Source organism: Chenopodium album, chromosome 13 (assembly GCF_948465745.1).
Source record: "Chenopodium album chromosome 13, dcCheAlbu1.1, whole genome shotgun sequence".
NCBI classification, from domain to species: Eukaryota; Viridiplantae; Streptophyta; class Magnoliopsida; order Caryophyllales; family Amaranthaceae; genus Chenopodium; species Chenopodium album.
In genome coordinates this window covers 15,219,963-15,241,185 of record NC_137846.1, presented here as the reverse complement: position 1 = coordinate 15,241,185, position 21,223 = coordinate 15,219,963, and the positions used below count along the sequence as shown (strand labels likewise).

General features: G+C 38.6%; 2 protein-coding genes across 4 annotated transcripts; both read left to right on the top strand.

Moving 5' to 3' along the window:
• The first annotated feature begins 984 nt into the window (after window positions 1-984).
• On the top strand, window positions 985-12,605 carry LOC145574634 (uncharacterized). 3 transcript variants are annotated; one of them, XM_081632468.1, is made up of 6 exons: window positions 985-1,447; window positions 1,589-1,663; window positions 9,074-9,145; window positions 9,717-9,782; window positions 9,860-9,931; window positions 10,043-12,605. In XM_081632468.1, the coding sequence occupies exons 2-6, from the start codon at window positions 1,654-1,656 to the stop codon at window positions 12,184-12,186; spliced, it is 2,364 nt and encodes a 787-aa protein (XP_081488594.1). In that variant the 5' UTR covers window positions 985-1,447; window positions 1,589-1,653; the 3' UTR covers window positions 12,187-12,605. The 3 variants fall into 3 exon arrangements, with proteins under 3 accessions (XP_081488594.1, XP_081488593.1, XP_081488595.1); XM_081632467.1 differs by having other exon boundaries at window positions 10,040-12,605; XM_081632469.1 differs by lacking the exon at window positions 9,074-9,145 and having other exon boundaries at window positions 10,040-12,605.
• A 3,103-nt stretch (window positions 12,606-15,708) lies between these two features.
• Window positions 15,709-16,887, top strand: LOC145575282 (uncharacterized). The gene is made up of 2 exons (XM_081633170.1): window positions 15,709-16,235; window positions 16,329-16,887. Exons 1-2 carry the CDS (start codon window positions 15,709-15,711, stop codon window positions 16,885-16,887), a joined length of 1,086 nt encoding a protein of 361 aa, XP_081489296.1.
• The last annotated feature ends 4,336 nt before the right edge of the window (window positions 16,888-21,223 follow it).

Below are 21,223 nucleotides of genomic sequence, written 5' to 3'. Positions count from 1 at the left end.
TTAGAGTCCCATTTTTGAAAATCTCTTACAATTTAATAATACATCTTAAAACACTAATGTCCCCACTCTTTATTACTTTATTATTTCTCACTAGCTCCTCCAATAATCCCTACTCCCTCTCACACCACCTTACTTTACAATGAAATAATATGGAGTAACCTTATCTATCCCACTAACATCTTACTCCCTTCGTCCCTGAAAGAACGACACTTTTGGGTTGATTTCGCGGGTTAGAAGTAAAAGTATATTGGAAAGATAAATTTACTTGGGTTTTGTAAAAAACTAAAGAGAGGAAGTATTAAAAATACATGAAAAAACAAAATTTTATACTCCCTCTATCCCCGAAAGAACAACCTTATTGGGTTGATTTCGCGGGTATTAATAAAGTTAAATAAAAGAAGTAAAAGTATATTGGAAAGATAAATTTAAATGAGGTTTATAAAAAAGTAAAGAGAGATAGTAATAAAAGTATATGAAAAAACAAAATTTTATATGGGAAAGCTAATTTTGCACAAATATTGTTGCAAATTGGTCGGTATTTTAATGCTAATGGGTCTTTTTTTTTGGGACTAAAATTTGGCCAAATGGGCCGTTCTTTCCGGGATGGAGGGAGCATAAAAAAGCTAATTTTGCATAAATATTGTTGTAAATTAATGGGTATTTTAATGCAAATGGATCAATCATTTTAGGATTAAAATTAGGCCAAAAAAATCGAACTTTTGGAGACAACAGGAGTATTTTGTTAAACCATTTAAAACTCGTGCATCTCTAGCCTATTAAAACACAGATAAAATACAAAACTATGTTAGCGTGAAAATTACGCGCCAAAATCAACCAGAAAAGAAGAGTAAAGTCAAATCATTTTCAGTGGGTCCTACAGTCAATGCTTTGCTGGAACCGACCACTTTCAGCTTTTAGTATGGCACAACAGCTTTTATTTTCTCGTTATATTGATTCTATTTTTAATTTTTTTTTTCTATTTTTTCCTTGAAAAAATCAAGAAAATACAATATGTTAGTATGTGTTTTATTTTTTTATTTTTTTTTAATTTAATCAACAATTCCTTTTTTGAAGAGCACGAGATGTCTGTCATAGTGGTGTTGAAATAAGTAGTATCTTACATGTGAGTTCTTGTTTTTTACTTCTTTAATTATTCATTTTTTCTGGGTTTTAGGAATTCTCAAAATTCCGCCTTTTTTTCCACACTGAGTTACTTCACTTGAAAAATCCAAGAAAAAAAAAAAAAAAAAAAAAAACTATAAAACTGCAAAAATAAGTTGAAAACCCATAAAAAAAATTGTGGGTTTTCTTAGATTTTAATTGGGAAATAGCATTTTCTGGTTGATTTTGAGTTAAGGGTAATATTAATTTTTCATATATACCTTACATTTTTCATGCATTTAGATGCTCGTGGTTCTAATATCCAAATCGAAAGCTGCAATTTATAGTAAGTTTTCTTTCCTAATTTTATGTTTTAGGAATAGATTTAATGTGATAAGGTTCTGTGACGTGTTAATAATGTAGACGAGATTTGATCCCAGGTTGAAATAAGAAATTCTGACATGGGAAATTTTGTTATACAATGCAGGGATTTGTGGCATTAGAGTTGCTGTTATCCCTCCTCTTTGAAGCTAATTTTGTTGGAAATAAGCAATGAGATTAGGTGAGTTTGATATTTGCTCATTCTAAGTATAAATTATATCATTTGTTTGACTAAAATCCAAGTGGTAAGATTGTTTCAGTGTTTATTGTCAGTTAAGCATTTTATGGAGCACTGAATTACAGAAAACTAGCAGAAATGTAATTTACATGATTCTTTTTGTGTAACCTTATGAGCATTGTGTTGAATTTTGTTTCAATGTAGTAAGGGTTTAAGGCTTTGTGTGTTTTGAGGCACAGCCTTAAGGTGAGGAAAATTAAGGATATCGCATCTATTTGATAGAGAGTAGTTTTTGTAGAGTTTGATGATATTGGTTTGAGAACCCTGGATTTGAAAATTGGCATGAATTTGTGTTGGATGATGATCTTGTGAGTTTGGCCTGCATTCTGGCATTTTAGGGGGCAGTAAGGCCAGTAACCGCCTCACGTTCAAGGTTAATGTTCAGTATTCACCCTCGATTTGAGGTTAGAGAGCCTTGTTAACTTTGCTGTTTTTGAGTGTAAGTAATCGAAGAAGAAGAGATTAAGAGAGAAGAAATTTAGAGAGAGAAAGTTTAAAAAAGGGAATTTTTATTAATGAATCAGTAAAGTGTACAATACAGGGGTCAGCTATATTTATAACAAATTGTGGCCCACCTAACTAACTACTAAGCCAGCTGTAATAACAAAGTAACAAACAAATGAATGCTGACGTGGCTAACCAACCACTACTCTTCACACCCCCCCTCAAGCTGGAATCTGGATGCAACATTCCCAGCTTGGAAAGCAATTCATTAAATTGTGCTGAAGGAAGAACTTTGGTAAACAAATCAACAAGTTGTTCTTTTGTGGGCAGAGAACACAAAGCAATTAAGCCTTCCATCACTTTATCCCTTGTAAAGTGACAATCAATTTCTATATGCTTTGTTCTGTCATGAAAGACAGAATTCTTAGCAATATAGATAGCTGATTGGTTGTCACATTTGAGAGCAACAGGTTTGAGACCTTGAACTCCAATTTCTTCTAGAAGCCTCACCAACCAAGTTATCTCAGAAGCTGCACTTGACATGGCTCTATACTCAGCTTCTGAAGAACTCTTAGAAACAATTGCCTGTTTCTTTGATTTCCAGGAAATTGGGGAATTCCCAAACATCATCAACCAGCCTGTTATTGATCTTCTGGAGTCTGCACATGCACCCCAGTCAGAATCCGAAAAAGCTTGTAGCTTTAGCTTATCTGCAGCCCTTAGAATAATACCTTGTCCTGCTGTCCCAGCCACATACCTCAAAGTATGATGCAAAGCTGCCATATGAGATGTCCTAGGATCATGCAGAAACTGACTTAAAGCTTGTACTGTAAAGGACAAATCTGGCGTGGTGTTTGTGAGGAAATTTGTTTTCCTACCAGACACCTATAGAAAGAAGGATCTGAAACAGGATCACCATCTTCTGCAGTAAGCTTCAGATTGATTGGCAATGGATTTACAGCATACTTTGTCAGATCAAAACCAGAACTCTGAAGCAATTCTTTTGTAAATTTTTTCTGTGTCATAACAAAACCCTCAGGTGACCTTGAGACCTCTAGCCCCAAAAAATAACTGACTTCACCCAGATCCTTAATGCTGAACACTCTATGTAAGTGTTCCTTCAAAGCTTGTATACTAACTTCATCTGAACCAGTCACCAGAATGTCATCCACATATACAATCACTATTGTCAACTTCTCCTCAGAATTTCTGATAAAGAGTGAATAATCATTTTTTGATTGAACAAAACCTTGAACCTTCAATTCTTGCACTAACCTTGCAAACCACTGCCTTGAAGCCTGTTTTAACCCATATAGTGACTTCTTAAGTCTGCATACAACATTCTTTGGAGCACTAAAACCTTTTGGAACTTTCATGTATACCTCCTCATGAAGGTTTCCATGCAAAAAAGCATTGTTAACATCTAATTGGAAGACTTTCCAATTTTTACAAGCTGCCAAAGAAAGCAAACACCTGACTGTTGCCATTTTAACAACAGGAGAAAAGGTTTCAAAGAAGTCTATCCCATACTTCTGTGTATAACCTTTTGCCACTAATGAACCTTTCTGTACTTCCATCTGCTTTTCTTTTCAACTTGAATACCCATTTACATCCTATGGCCTTTTTTCCAACTGGGCTGAACAACATCCCAAGTGTTATTATCACCAAGTTTTTCAACTCCTTGTTCATGGCTTCCACCCACTGTGGTGACTTAGATGCTTTTGTATAAGACTCTGGTTCCCTAACAAACTCATACTCAGCAACAAGAGTCTTATGATGTGAACTGACTTTCTCATATGCAACAAAATTACACCAATGTTCTGTAGGTTCAGTAACAGCCAAACTGCAAACATATTTACTCATCCAAGATGGTGGTTTGGATGATCTTGAAGACTTTCTAACTTTAGGAACAAAGACAGTATTGGGAACATGAATATTTGGGATAGAAAGTTGAGAATTTTGAGAAGTTTGTGAATTGGGAGAATTCAGAGAATGTTGTGAATTTTGTGTGTTTTGAGAAGTTTGAGAATCAGAAAAATTGAAAACAGAGATAATGTGATCAGGTAAGGTTTCAAAAGGAAGAAAAATAGAGAAAGAAGAAGATTTAGATGAAGTAGATGAAGGATTAATGTGGTATGGAAAATGTCTCTCATAGAATACTACATCTCTAGAAACTTGTACAACCTTAGTTGAGATATTCATGACCTTATACCCTTTTTGAGTTGTAGAGTATCCCAAAAAAGTATGTGGTTCTGCCCTAGTATCAAACTTACTTCTACCTTGCTTTTGTGTAGAGACAAAACAAAGGCATCCAAACACCCTTAGGTGTGAAATATTAGGCTTAGTATTGTGTATCTTTTCATAAGGTAAAATGTTTCCTAAACACTGTAGGGGCATTCTATTTATGACATAAGCAGTACATAAGACACACTCTCCCCAAAACTGTGCTGGAACATCAGATTGAAAGAATAGGGATCTAGCTGTTTCAAGTAGGTGTTTATGTTTTCTCTCAACTACCCCATTCTGTTGAGGTGTATCAACACAACTAGTTTGATGCAAAATACCCTTCCTTAGATAAAGTTTCTTAGCTTCTCCTTCACATAACTCAAGAGCATTATCAGTTCTTATGCATTGCACAGTTCTTATGCATTGCACAGAGGTATTATACTGATTTTCAATAAAGGAAAGGAAGGAATTGAGAACAGAAACAACATCTGATTTATGTTTTAACAAATGAATCCAAGTACATCTAGAGTAATCATCAACAATAGTCAAGAAAATTGAACAATTATTGTAAGTAGAAATTCTATGAGGCCCCCATATATCTATATGCAAGAGCTGAAAAGATTTAGAAGTTTTAACAGCACTAGTAGGAAAAGACAATCTATGCTGTTTAGCCATAGGACATACTTGAGAGAAAGATTGATAAGAAAGATTGAGAAGAATCTGAGATATTAATGCTAGAATCAACAAGTTTAAGTTGTGAAAAAGGTAAATGACCCATCCTAAGGTGAAGAAGCTTAGCTTTGTCAGCTGAATTAGTGGAAGAATGTGAGGAAGAGGAGGAAGCAACATTTGCAACCATAGCACCTTCAAATCTGGAAAGGAAACTGTCCTGTTCCGAAGCCCTAGCTGGTGTATAGTATAACCCATTCTTCAAATCACCAAGATGCATTCTCATTGAATGATCCTGAACAAAACATCCATTAGTTGTAAAAACCACATCACAACCTAGATCACTACATAATTTTGGAATTGAAACCAGGTTAAACTTAAACTCTGGCACATATAAAACATAATTCAACTTGACACCATTCAAATCTACTGAACCCATATGTGTCATAGAAACTTTGCTCCCATCTGGAATAGTGATATAATGATCTTCAGGTGAAACTTCTTCATAAGTTGTAAAATATTTCAGATCACAAGTCATGTGATCTGTAGCTCCACTATCAATGATCCAATCACAACAAAATGCCGAGAATAAACATATTTTACCTGCTATGATAGCAGAACCATTGATGTTGTTGTTCACTGTATCCTTTGTATAACCAGAAATCTATGAATCAGACTGTACACTAGCTTGTTGAGATGCCCTATCAGAGAACTCCATGAATTGATTATACTGATCTCTGGGAACAGAAACCATATCTGAAGCTGAACCTTCTTCTTCCATCTGAGCAAAATTAGCAAATCTTTTGTTGCCTGTATTTTTACCCTTATTACTGCTTCTGAAATCTTGAGGATAACCATGGACTTTGAAACACCTTTCAATGGTGTGTCCTGGTATTTTGCAGTGTTCACAAAAGAACTGAGACCTTCTGTTATCATAAGCCATACTAGACCTTCCTCTGCCTCTCTCACTATAATTCATCCTTGTGTTCTGATTATAATTCTGATACTGTCCTTTATAACCCTTGTTGTCATATGAACTCCTTCGATCTGCTGCAAAAGCATAAGACTCACTTGTGGTCTGCATATCACCAATCACTGACTTATGCCTCTCTTCTTGCACCAAAAGTCTATAAGCATGTGTAACTGCTACCAAAGGCTGCATCATCAAGATATTTCCTCTAACCATACCAAAATTCTCATTCAACTTCATCAAGAACTGGATTAACCTTTGATTATCCCTTTGTGTAGCCAACTTCTGATTAAGATTGCATGTACAACCACCAGAAGAACATACAGGAAATGGATTTACAGCATCCAATTCATCCCACAACATTTTCATCTTAGTGAAAAACTTAGCTACACTTGTTGTTCCTTGCTGTAAATCTGCTAGTTGCTGCTGTAAAGCAAATAACTGTGGCCCTGAATACTGAGCATATCTTTCCTCCAAATTTTGCCAAATATCTCTTGCTGTTGTAAAGTACAAAACACTTCTTGCTAACACAGGCTCAAGAGCACTTAAAATCCAACTTATAACAAGATCATTACATCTTTTCCAAGCACTGAAAGATGCATCAACAGAACTAGGCATAGAAATAGAACCATCAACAAACCCTAGTTTGTTTTTAGCAGATAAACCTAGCATCATCGATCTTTTCCAATCACTGAAACCTGTTCCATCAAATTTGATTGGAACTGAAGCCATTTTCAGATTATCACTTGGATGTATGTAATAGGGGGATGTAGGATCCTGAGTAGGATCTTGATTCTGACTTTGCTCAAACCCAGCCATATTCAATCAAATATCACCCAAAAAACTCAACAAATTTCGACAATATATCAAAGATTTCAACGAATTTCAACTGATTTCTACACAATCAATCAAATTCCTCTAGAACAACTCTAATCAATTCAACAATATAATCATCCAAGATTTCAAGAATTCAACTACTTCAAACAGATTCAACCCAGAAATCAACCAAATAATCCAGAAAATCAAGCGGAATTTGTGACTAATTTCCAGAATCAATCAATCAAAAAATCTTCAAAAACATATGTAATTCGATAAATCTCCAGAAAACTTACAAACTGATGAAGATTTTTTACGCCCAAATCAAGTAGATTCGCGGCTCTGATACCATGTTAACTTTGCTGTTCTTGAGTCTAAGTAATCGAAGAAGAAGAGATTAAGAGAGAAGAAATTTAGAGAGAGAAAGTTTAAGAAAGGGAATTTTTATTAATGAATCAGTAAAGTGTACAATACAGGGGTCAGCTATATTTATAACAAATTGTGGCCCACCTAACTAACTACTAAGCCAGCTGTAATAACAAAGTAAGTAACAAACAAATGAATACTGACGTGGCTAACTAACCACTACTCTTCACAAGCCTTAAATGGTAGTAATGTAGATAAAATTTGATCCAAAAGCTAAGGTGGCATACGTGACATCCCCAAAAACCTTACCTAAGGTAGTTTGGCATCCTCTAGTATGAGGAGTAAGATATTATACAATTTTTCCGTTACTTTTTCCCATGAGTCCATGACTCCATGAGTTGTGATAATATAACATCATTTTCACCCTTTGGGAGAATGTCATTGTGACTGAAATTGATACATGTAAACTTTAAAGTATACCTTTACTCTTCAGCCTCTGTCCCTCGGTAATAGGTCACTTTTGATCTGAGGTCATAATTATCTTTCACTGTTACAAATTTCTTACATTTTCTCCATACCAATGTAGTCTTGTTTTCGAATTCTTGGGTAAGTGTATATGAGGGAATTCAAATTTTTACATACTAAGAACAGAAGGTGCCTTGTCATACTGAGACATCCTAAAATTGAGCACAGCCTGTAAGCTGTAACTTTGGGACAGAGGATGTGAGAATTGGTTCATCCTAGAGACCTAGACTGATGGTTAATGATTCGAAAGCCTTAGGAGCTACATTGGTGTGAGTGGATATATATCGATATTGGATTTTGTTTATATAGATTTTCGAGTTGTTGCATTTAGTAGAACCAGGTGGTACAAACACACATAAAGATTGATGTTACATTTTATCAGTAGTACTATAGTAGTTGTACATGATGAAAGCTGTGATCTACAATATTCACTATCTAAATTTTATGCACCTAAAATGATTGGTTCACATAGGCCTATCAATTTGGCCTTAGATGTTACCATATTAGTCACTGATTTAATGTACTAGTAGCTTCTGTTTGCTGTATCACTCTATCGCTCAAATGACAAAGTAGGCAGAAAAAAAAAAATTGAGGTAAGTGACAACTTCGGTAATATTACCTAGCAGGCAACTTATGATAATAAAAATAGATCTTCAGCGACATATTGGTAAAAATAATAAAGTTTCGGCTACAGTTTAGCTAAAAATGGGCCAAAACTGAGACCATTATAGCTTTGCTCAATGTGTGCTTATGGTTATAAAGTGTGCCTATGCCGTCTCGTCTTTACAATGTTTACATATATTTTTGACTAAAAACATAAGAGAAGGGAAGAGAAGAGAAGAGCATAAAATATGAACCATTCTCCATTTATTCCATTTAAAACTAACTACTATAAAAATCTTTATATAGGCAAAACAAACATAGCTATAAGCTCTATAACAAGGGAAGCATAATCCCACATATCCACATTTAGCTTATTGTACAAACTAAACCACTAAGTCTGTTCCCCTCACATTCTGCAACATACTTAGCAACCTCACAAGCACATATTTTGTTATAGGACTGTCCATTGCAAGGTATGGGACTTGAGTCCCACATCGGTCATATAGGGGGCTGATGTGGGGTTTATATATTACAATGGGTTCTCCTCCACTTGAGATAGCTTTTGGGGATGGCTCTCCTATTGTCTTGTATCATATTTCTAAAACTATAGGAAATCTATTCAATGAGCTTCCATCAGTTGTAGGCTGTAGCTGTATTTTTCTGCACTATGCTTTCTTTATGCTCCTTCATAAAGTCATTTTAAATGTATGATTTCTATGATTAACATCACTCAGGCATTCAACAGAATGATATTGACTCATCCACTGGGCAAAGTCTTTCTGGCAGTTTCAGAAAATCTACATCTGGTTCGTATTATTTTTAATGTTGCTCATGTTGGCTTGCATGCCATATTCAATTTATTTATTTATTTGTGAATATTACCATCATGTATTTCTTTCCATACAATGCCTCTCTACTAAACAAGACGTTTAATGTTAATTGCAAAGATGACTACTCCAGTAGTGTCAAGAATAAAATTATTTCTCTTAGTACAAAAACCATATACATTTTCCACAAAAGACTCGTGCTTTAGCATCTACCAGTTGTTGCAAACTTTAAATGGACTTTTATCTGAGGTTTGCAGGTTCTTCCCATTGATATTATATGGAGTTGATAGGAGCCTCATTTAGAACATATATAGTTTGCTTCTGGTTGTAGCCAATGCGGCAATGCTATAAAAGATACAGTACATAGTTTAATCATTCAAGTGGCACCTCTTGGTGCTATCATGATGATGTATGTGACTCTGTGTTGATTATTTTTGCAATTTCTGGTTTATATATATTGCTTAGTATGGTTATAAAGATTGTATATGGTGAAAACATTCATAAATGGCATATTGCACAATCTTATGGACTTATGGTGGGCATCTTGCAGTATTTGGAGAAAATGACTCTTCGCCTGGACACGGTGTGGATGAAAGTTTCAGGAAATCCAACACTGGTCAGTAGCAAAGTTACGTTTATCTTTCAACAATTATATATTTCATTTTTGGTTTCTAAATAGGTGACATGCCTCAGGGTTTCATCATAATGATCTGGACCTGTACTCGGCACAAACTTTTGACGAAAGTTTTAGAAAGCCAAAAACTGGTAATTTCATGTTCTCCTACCCTGCATCAATAAAGACTTCAAAAATTATCCGTCCTTTTAACTATAACTACTACCTAATCTCCAATATGCATTGCTAATGACTTTCAGCAGGGGTCTGTAAGGGTTCTTCTGGCTTGGCATCTCTTAACAAGTTAGCTCCTATCTCCAAAAGAGCCTACAAAGCACTCAAAGACTGCGCAAGAAACTTAGTTGACTCCGAACTTTTTATTCAGAACCTAGAAGATTGGATTTTGGAAAATTCTCTTACAGATTCCAACCATGAATATTCATTTGACTATCCTTTCCAGATTGATGAACTCCGTCAGCTTGACTATGCTTTAGAGGGAACATTTTTTCAGCAACTTTTTCGAATGCCAGCTTCTTTGTACTGCTCTAGTGATTTAAAAGAAGAGGAATTTTTTGCTCTGGAAGATTTCCTCCACACCATGGTTGATGGATTATGGCGTACCTTTTGGCATAAAAGTTCCCCTTCACCATTTGTTGTGTCTTGTGCTCGTCATCCTCGATCAAGGTTCTATTCTCTAGATAAAGCGATATCAAGGGGGAAAGTTGCAGAGCTTTGTGGTGCAGCTTTAATTGCAAGAGACGGAAATGATGTAAATATCCATTGGGACCAAGTGGTTCAGTTATCATTATTCAAACCTGATATAATGCTGGGAAATAAATTGGGTATCTCACTGAATGCACTAAGTGAAGCCCTTTTCTACGGTTTTCATATACTTATTTCAAGGAGGCTAAGCAAACGTTGTGAGTTTATTGATAATTCTGTTTACATTCTGGTTATGGATTCTAAGTTTGGAGCAGTGGTGAAGCTAACTGGTGATGTTCGTCATCTTGAACTGAATGTGGATAATCCATATCAGGCAGTGGCGGAATGGATGAAGACTCATTCAGAGGTTAGTGTTTCTACAGTGGACAGAATATGGAATAAACTAGGAAATGCCAACTGGGGCGACTTGGGGACTCTGCAACTTCTCTTGGCAACTTTCTACTCTATTGTCCAATTTGGTGGTTCACCAAGAAAATCAATAGCCTCACTAGCATCAGATCACAGCCTCCGACTTCAGAAAAGAAGAATTGAGTGTCATCTCTTGGAGACTGAAACCGGTAAGCATCCCTCTCATGACTATGCACAAGGAGAAAGAGAAATTGTAGAGCTTGAGCATGAAGTTAATCCAGCAATTATGCATCAAGCATCACACCTGATGCTACAAGAGGGTGACATAATACATGTTGAAGATCAGCAGCAAGGTCAAAAGAGTTTCAAAATCCACGAGCCATTGTTTGATGAAAAATCCTTTTGCTATAGTGCTATATCACTTGAAAATTCCACGCAGTTGTTGACTTTATACGTGGGTGCTCATCCATCTAGACTAGAACCATCATGGGAAGATATGAGTTTATGGTATCAAGTACAAAGGCAAACCAAAGTTCTAAATGTCTTGAGGCAGGCCAGAATTTCGAGCAAATATTTGCCTGAAATTGTGGCCTCTGGAAAAATGTTGCATCCGGGTAGTTGTAAGAAAAAAAACCCAAATGAGAAATGTGGTCATCCATTGTGTGGAACGCCGGTTCTTGTGATTTTTCCCATTGGCGAGCCTGTTTCGTCCATTGTTTCTCAAGATGGGCCATTTTCCTGCGAGGAGGTGATCCGTTGCTGCAGAGATTGTTTAGGAGCCTTGAGAAGCGCAAAGATGGCCAATGTTCAACATGGAGACATTTGTCCGGAAAATGTGGTACGTGTTAGTGATGCTCAGGGCTCAAGCAGTAGCTTCTTTTACGTCCCAGTATCATGGGGACGGGCTGTTTTGGAGGAAAGAGATGGCCCTGCAATGAACTTATTTTTTTCGTCATCCCATACTCTTCAGCATGGGAAACTTTGCCCTTCATCTGATGTGGAGAGCCTTGTTTATTTACTGTACTTCTTGTGTGGAGGAAATATGCAACAACAAGATTCAATAGAATCTGCTCTGCAATGGAGGCAGAGGAGCTGGGCAAAGAGACACATTCAGAGGCACCTTGGTGAAGTTTCTGCTATTCTGAAGGCGTTTGCTGATTACGTAGACACCCTATGTGGGACTCCATATCCAGTTGACTATGATGGATGGTTAAAAAGATTGGATAAGGCTGTTAATGAGTCAGCTGACAAGGGAAAGCTGGTCGAAGAAATGGCAATTAATATGAGAATTGAAGATATTGCTGGTTCTTCGGGGATATCTGAAGGCAGTTCTTGATCTTCCTGCTGCTGTCATTGTACTTTGCATGAGTTTTATGTTTTGTTAATGTATAACAGGCTCAAAAACTGCCATTAGTTTATCTAGGAAATCTTTATTGTGGCTGCGCAATGCGCAAATGTTGTGCAGGATCCTATTGATCCAGTGACCATGTAATAGTTCAGCTTTCCAGCTGAACATAGGTTTCTCTTGGAGATACGACATAGTTTTGTAAATGAGCTAACTAAGCTTAAATACATTAGGGGCACCGAGGGTGCCAATTTGTGCACATTTCATGTATTCGCAACTGTATTGGAAGCTGCAAAGCGTGTCTGATCTTTACAGTATCTCTACTAGTTAGACAGGAAGGTGCATAAGCATCAGTCTTTGCAATTTCTACGGCAAAGCATAATTTTAAGGAAAATTTGGATTTTGGTACCTCAAATATGGGGCTAATTTAATTTTCGCATCCATTTAAAATTTATTTTTACATTGGTACCTTCAAAAACACATAACTGTAGCTTTTAGTACCTCCGTCTTCATTCTGTTAAGTTTTCCGTTAGTGGGCCCATTATCCAATTAATTAATAATTTATTTAAATAAAAAAAAAATCCAGCCAATGACACCCCTCCCCCCTCCCCGTCACCTTTCCCCCTCCCCGTGCCGTTGTCCAAATGTTCCCTGGTGCCGGCGACTTCACCCCCTCCCTTTCCCCCTGCCGATTTCCCTTCTCTTTCCCACTCTTGGCTACCCCTGACATCACATCTCTTCCCCCTTTCCCCCAAATCAATTTTTAGGGTTGTAGGGTTCAATTTCTTATCTCTCTCCTCAAATCATACAATAACTTTGGCTGGTGGTCGTGGTGGCTTTGGCGTTCACGGTGGTGGTCGTCGGCTCGTTTGTAGTTGGTGGTTCGTTTGTGGTGAAAGACGGTTTATTTGTGTTGGTTTGTTTGTGATGGTTCGTATGGTGAAAGGTGGTTCGTTTTGTGGTGAAAGGTGGTTCGTTTGGTGGTGGTCGACGACTCGTTTGGAGTCGGTGGTTCGTTTGTTGATAAAGGTGGTTCGTTTGTGGTGAAAGGTGGCCGCGGCGGTAGGCTGCTGTGGATCGGCTTCGTGCCTGGCCACGGCGGCAGCTGCTGTGGCTGGGCTTCGTGCCTGGTCTCGATGGCAGCTGCTGTGGCTGGGCTTCGTACCTGGCCGCGGCGGCAGGCTGTTGTAGCTTGGTGGTCGCCGTTGGCCGGTATAAGGAGGGAAGCGTGACAGTACTGGCAGTGGCTGGTGGTTTTTATTTTTATTTTTTAAGTTATTTTTTAATTTTTTAAATTTAAAAAAGTTTTTTTTTTTATATATAATTTAAATTATAAAATAATTAGATAATGGATCCCACTAACGGAAAACTTAACGGAACATGAACGGACGTACCAAAACCTATAAATTTACACTTTGATGGGTACCAGAATAAAAAAAAAATTTTAAACGAGTACGAAAATTCAATTAGCCCCATATTCGAGGTATCAAAATTCAAATTTTCCTAATTTTAACCATGAGTGTGCAACAAATGGGTCACAAAACACACAAGGTACATGGTCTGAAACAAAATTCTAGATTATGAACATGTTAGGAGTTCATCAAATACTGTAGTCTTTTCGCATTGTCAGAAACAATCCTGTATTAAAAGGCGTGAGGTGTGCTAAGGCACAAAGGGCCCCAATGACAAACAGTCCCGTAGTCTTTACTAACGTTGTTAAGTATATTATTTAATTTTATTAACGTGATTCTATGAGTATATATAGTACATGACTAACCTGAGTAAGCAATAGTATACGATGTTTATAGCATTGACACTGGTGTTTTGATCTTTGTACAATGTTTCAGGTGATATATAGCCGTTTGATAATTATTGTAATTTATTTTATTGAAGATGTAGATGTAGGATTTATAAAATAAGGTATTCATTGAATTGTGATTGACTCATACCAAATAGTAGTGGTTAATGTTTCTGGAAACAAAATACTCCTCGGGGTTAGGGTAATAATATCAAAATGTCCTAAGGCTAAGTCCAATAATTGTCCAAACGTCCTTTGGCTCCGCCTTGCTGTCCGAGAGCTAGGCCTCCAAAAGAGAGAAGGTTAACTGCCCCGGGGGTGTGACCCGGAAACCCCCTCCGATGCTTAAGTCAGTGAGTGTACTTTCTAGAGAAAGAAAGTAGAGAGAGAGAGAGAGAGTACTTTAGAGAGAGAAATTAGAGAGAGAAGGAGAGAGAATTAAAAAAGAGTTACCATCATTAATGATTGGAGAGCTATTTATAGATGTACTTTCAGGTGACAGAAGTTGTACTTAATTGAACAGATTAGGGGTAAATCCGTACTTTGCTCTGATTAATGATGGGCTGGATCATGAAGGGGTATTTTCGTAATTCCAGGTCAATGGGCTTAGGAAAATGGACTTGGCCCAAACATTTAGCCCCACGCGTGATGTGGGAACGAGATCGCACAAAGTTCGGATATCACGCGGAATGAAGATGAGAGAAGTTGTCATGTAAGCCGGAGTGGATTTTGAGGCGTACCCGAGGGCTAAAACGAGCCCCTAGTGTTCCCGAGGGCTAAAAAGAGCCCCAAGTGACTTGCAAGTGTGAAAACCAGCCCCAAGCAATGCGTTATAAATACTTTAATTGAGATGACTATGCGGTTTTTGAGATTTTATCCGAGAGCTAAGCCGGATGAGGAATGACAGCTTATAAATGTTGGGCCCGTGTTACCAAGCAACCCAATAAACCTAGGGTACAGCCAAACACTCAAAAATACATCAAGAAGCAAGCAGCGGCCTGATTGATACAAGTATAGCAAAGAAGATCAGAAAATCAATTAAGAAGATACTTGCCAAGAATAAACCTGATGAACAAGGAAAAGAGAATAAAATCAAGAAGATCTCCCCCGTTTGAATATATTCTGTTATCTTTGTAACCCTAGCTATTCCTAGGTATAAATAGCATAATTAGACATTATAAGACTCATGTACGCACACTCATACATCAATATCAATGGATTATTCTACTTATTCTCTCGGGATCATGTTGTCCTTTCTCAATATTGTATCTCTAAACTTAAACTTCTTTGATATAATTGTTTACTTAATGCTTTATTATTGCTCTTGGTTATTGTATTTATTTGTGGCTTGATTGTTATTATCCCCTAAACCCTTAAGCAAATTCCTAGATGACCTTACTAAGATTTGCCTAAACAATTTGGTGCCCACCGTGGGGCTGATAATCAATTAACCTGCTAAACCCATCAAAACCAAGACAATCACCATGACTGGACAACCAGCACCCTTCACCATAGCCGAAATCAATGAAGGAATGAACGCATTCCGCTAAACCCTAGACCAGCAAAAAAGCCAAATAGAAACATTGTTAGCCCAGAAAGTCCAAACTGAAGCCAAGATTACCAGCCTAACCAGACAAAATGAAGCCCTCCTTAGCCAAATACAGTCAGTGGCATCTAAGACTGTTAACACCCGAAAGAGTGCTGAAAGCATAGCCATGCAGCTTGATATGTCTGGAACTTTCCATACCCCTAATAACGGGGAAAAAGGTTCTAACAGCAGGGAAGACCCCCTGGATTTAGATTTCATTGATGCAAGAACATTCAAGAAAAGCAAGCAGGAAGGAACTGAGGAGGGAAAGATAGAGAAGGTAGTCAATGAATACCTCAAGGCGTTTGAAGCCAAGATTGCAAAGATCCCTGGAGTGCCAAAGCCCATGGAAGAAGAGGCGGCAGGCGGCCACATAAAGTCACCCTTCTTAGAAGAGATCGCCATGGTGGAAGTGCCAAAGATGTTTAACACACCCAATATGGCCATGTACGATGGAACAACAGACCCAGATGAGCACGTGTCCTTCTACAAGCCAAAGATGATGACCAGCTCAATCCCTAGAGACATCATGGAGGCTATAATGTGCAAAGGCTTTGGAGCCACCCTGTCAGGTCCAACCTTAACTTGGTTTATTAACTTAGAGAATGGTACTATTCGATCTTTTGCAGGAATGGTAAACCTATTCAAGATCAAGTTCGCAAGCAACAGAAAGATCGAGAAGTAATCTTCAGATCTGTACCGTGTCGTGCAGAGACATGGATAATCCTTGAGGGATTATCTTAACAGGTTCAACAGGGAGAAAATCGGGATACATAAATGTGATGCTCCCACAACAATTGAAGCATTCAGAAGGGGGCTGCTGGATCATAGCGAACTATATAAGGAATTAACAAAGTATCCTTGTGCAACCTTCGAAGATGTACAAGCTAAGGCCATGGCTCAGGTCAGATTTGAAGAAGATGTGTACGCAAGAAAGACCCCCGAGCCAGATCGCTCGTCAAGAAGGAATAATTTTCCCAGGAGGGACCATCGGTTTAAGCCGTACCAGAGGTCCCGCTATGATGAGGGATCGGTCAATGCTGTCGAAGAAGAATTCTCAGATTGGAGGGAAGATCCTGAACTCCCACCTAAATTGCATGAATATTGTTTCAATGTTAACCCTGCAGGTGTAATAAGAACCTTGAACAAGATGGGAGATACTGTGCAGTGGCCCAGGAAGAGTGATAGGCCAGGAGAGAAGAAAGATCCGTCAAGATGGTGTGATTTCCATTCAGATATTGGCCATACAAGTGATGAATGTGTCGCGCTCAGAAAGGAAGTTGCATACCTGTTGAAGAAAGGCTAACTCAAAGAGCTCCTGACGAACAGGTCCAAAATCTCAGGAAAGGAGAAAGAGTCCCAGCAAGGTGGACCCCCGCCTCCTCCTCCAATAGTCAAGACAATCTGCTTCATATCAGGAGGGTCAGAGGTGTGTGGGTTAACATATTCAGTAGCAAAGTGCCATGCCAAAGAAAGCCATATGGATCAGCCCGATAGGAAAGCAAGGTCAAAGATAGACATCCCAATCATGTTTGAAGAAAGTGATGCAGTGGAAGGCCATCATGATTGCCTAGTGATATCGCTCCTAGTGGGAAATTGCATGATCAAGTGAATCCTTGTTGATAACAGAAGTTCAGCAAACATCATTATGCTCGATACCCTGAAACATATGAACATCGACGAGAAGAATATTATCAACAAGTCAACAGTGCTAGTGGGTTTCAGTGGAGAGACTAAGAAGACAAGTGGAGAAATTACATTGGCAACCTATGCAAAGGGAATTAATCTACAAGTCAAGTTCCTAGTAATTGATACTCTTTCATCCTACAATATGATTCTGGGCAGACCGTGGATACATGAAATGAAAGCTATCCCATCTACTTATCATCAAGTCATCAAGTTCCCTACAAGGTGGGGTATTCAAGAAATTAAAGGGGATCCTAAAGAAGCCAAAGAATGCTACAAGATTGCCCTAAAAGTAACGTCTACAGAGAAGAGTTCAGCATAGCAATCAGAGGGTCAGTTGGGCCAAGAGAAGCTCAGCATAGCAGAGGATCAAGAAGCAACAGAAGTCCAGCTGAACCCAAATCATTACCCATAAGCTGAACGTAGATCCAATGCACGCACCAGTAAAGCAAAAAAGAAGAAAGTTCGCACCAGAAAGAAATAAAGTTATCAATAAAGAGGTCCAGAACTTACTAAAGACAGGAAAGATCAGAGAAGTAAAGTACCTAGAATGGCTTTCTAACATGGTAGTGGGCAGGCCTTGTTGATATCGACTTCACAGATATCAACAAGGCCTGCCCAAAAGATCCATTCCCGTTCCTCATATTGATGCCATTGTAGATGCAACAGCAGGGAACGAGCTACTCTCTTTCATGGATGCTTATAGTGGTTATAACCAAATCCTCATGAACACGGACGACCAGGAGAAAACAGCTTTCATTACAAGCCAAGGGATCTATTGCTACAAGGTAATGCCTTTTGGACTGAAGAACGCAGGAGCAACATACCAACGATTGGTAAATAAGATGTTCGTAGAAAAAATCGGAAACACAATGGAAGTCTACATAGATGACATGGTAGTCAAGTCCAAGAAAGTAGTTGATCATGTCAAGGATCTTAAGGAAGCCTTTGCCATCTCAAAGCAGTACGACATGAAATTAAACCCCACGAAGTGCACATTCGGAGTAAAGTCGGGGAAATTCCTGGGCTACATGGTGACTCAAAGAGGAATAGAAGCCAGTCCAGAGCAGGTTTAAGCCATTTTGGATTTAGAACAACCAAAATCGAAGAAGGACGTGCAAATTCTAACAGGGAGGATAGCAGCATTGAACAGATTCATCTCTAAATCTTTTGACAAGAACAAAGCCTTCTACGACGTACTGAAGAAAAACAAAGAATTCAAATGGGAGCAAGAGCACGAAGAGGCATTCTAGAAGCTGAAGGAGTACTTGGCCAACCCTCTAATACTCTCCAAGCCAAAAGAAGGAGAACCACTTCAGCTATACCTCGCAGTGTCAGAAGGGACAATCAGTGCAGTCCTCACCAGGGAAGAAGACAAAGAGCAATTTCCTATTTACTACGTAAGCAAAACCTTACTCAGTACGGAAACAAGATACGCCTCTCTAGAGAAAATCATTCTAGCCTTAGTCACTACTTCGATAAAACTGCGCCCATACTTTGAAAGTCACTCTATACGAGTACGAATCAACTACCCCATCAAGGCCATCATGAGAAAACCAGAAATGTCAGGCAGAATGGAAAAATGGGCTTTAAATCTCAGCAGGTACGATATACAATATGAGCCCAAAACCGCAATTAAGTCACAAGCCTTAGCGGATTTCGTAGCTGACTTCAGTCCAGCCCTGGAGAAAGAGGCGCAAAAGGAAGTACTGGCCTTGCAGGAACCCAAGGCAATGCAGAAGTGGAACTCCACACAGATGGTGCAGCAAACATTCGAGGTGTAGGCCTAGGAGTAGTGCTAACATCACCGCAAGGAGACAAGATCGCTCAGGCAGTAAGGTGTAATTTCAAAGCAACTAATAATGAAGCAGAGTACGAAGCATTGATCACAGGACTAACTTTGGCGAAAGACACGAAGATATAACATCTGGAGGTAATATCTGATTCATTACTCATCGTAAACCAGATCAACGGGGAATATGCAGCAAAGGATACAAAGATGATAGCATATCTGGAAGTAACAAATAGGCTCATTAAGGAATTCAAGATAGCACAAGTACCCAGGAACTTGAATACTGAGGCAGACGCTTTAGCAAACTTAGGGTCAAACATCAACCCTGATGTGTTTGGAGCTATACCGCTAGTACATGTGTTATCACCAGCCATAGAGAGAGACTCGACCATGAGCGTCTATGAGATACAAACAAACCTTACAGAAAAAGAAGACAGCTGGACAAGGCCTCTTAAAGATTACCTCACAGACAAAGTAACACCGGCAGGAAAAGTGGCAGCTCAAGCACTTGTCTTAAAGGCATCCAAGTATTGCTTAATCAGCAATGTACTCTTCAAGAAGTCAGCAGCAGGACCATTCTTACGATGCCTAGAAAAAGAAGAGGCACAACAGGTATTGCAATCACTGCACAGTGGAGAATGCGGAAATCATTCAGGAGGGAGAAACCTCGCCAATAGGGCACTCAGAATGGGATACTATTGGCCTAACATGAGGAAGGACGCCGCAGAATTCCCCAGGAAATGTTTATCATGCCAGAAGCACGCACCTTTAACACATAAGCCATCTGAAGAGCTACACCCAACACTAACGCCTTGGCCATTCATGAAATGGGGAATGGATATAGTAAAGCTACCCCCCTCATCAGGGAAATGAGTTTACTTCTTGGCAATGACAGACTACTTCTTAAAATGGATAGAAGCAGAAGCATACAAGGACATCAAAGACAAGCACATCATCTCATTTGTCAAAAGGAATATACTAAGCAGATTCAGAGTACCAGCAAATTTCATTACTGACAATGGGTCCCAGTTCATCAGCAATAAGACAACGAACTTTTGCAAAGAATGGAACATCTCTCTTATCACATCTACACCAAGATACCCATAAGCGAACGGACAAGCGGAGTCGAGCAACAAAGTGCTAATCAACAACATGAAGAAGAGATTGGAAGGCGCTAAAGGGAAGTGGGCAGATGAACTACCCAACATACTATGGGCAGATAGAACAACTCCAAAAGGCGCCATAGGTCACACTCCTTTCTCACTAGTGTATGGATGTGAAGCAGTAATTCCAACATAAGTAAAGGTCCCTACTGCAAGGTACGGGTTGATGACAGAAGAAAGAAATCAAGCCGAGTTGATACACAATCTGGATACTGTAGAAGAACTTAGAGAAGATGCAAGAATGAGAATGGCAGATTACCAACAAGAAGTAGCAAGGAGCTTCAACAAGAATGTAAGAGCAAAAGTCTTCAAGATAGGAGATTGGGTCCTCAGAAAGGTTTATAAGAACACAAGAGAAGCAAATGCAGGAAAGCTAGCACCCAACTAGGAAGGGCCCTACGAGATCGTCAAGGTAGTAGGCAGTGGGGCATACAGACTTAGAAGCTCGGAAGGGAAAGAGGTACAGAGAAGCTGGAATGCAGCACATTTAAAGCTTTATCATTTATGAGGAATGAAGAAAGGTACGCAGTTACTATCCCAACCCCTTTTCGTTTTTACAAAAAAACAACAAAAAAAAAAGAAAAGCAGGAAAAACAAAAAAAAAATGAGAAAAACAAAAAAAGCAAAAACTCTCCAACAGCCAGATGCAGCACGAAAGGTACTCTTCTTTACTCAAACTCAATCAATTCAGTTTAACTTCACTACGAGTACTAACTTAAGCATCGGAGGCCCGTTGGGGAAACCCACGGCCACCCCTCACCCTATTCTGTTTTGCAAGGACAACAATGCTATGCAAAAGGCAGAGAGACATAGCATCGTTGCAAGCACCCTTCCCTACAGAACAAGCAAGCCCCAACAGCAAAAACATGTAAGCAACATTGCATCACAACTATAATACAACTGAAAAACAACTGTAATACGATGATAAACACAAGTTAACAAAAAACACACATAGCATAACAAGGTACTGAAATTACTTAGTTGCATAAAGCAACAAAACA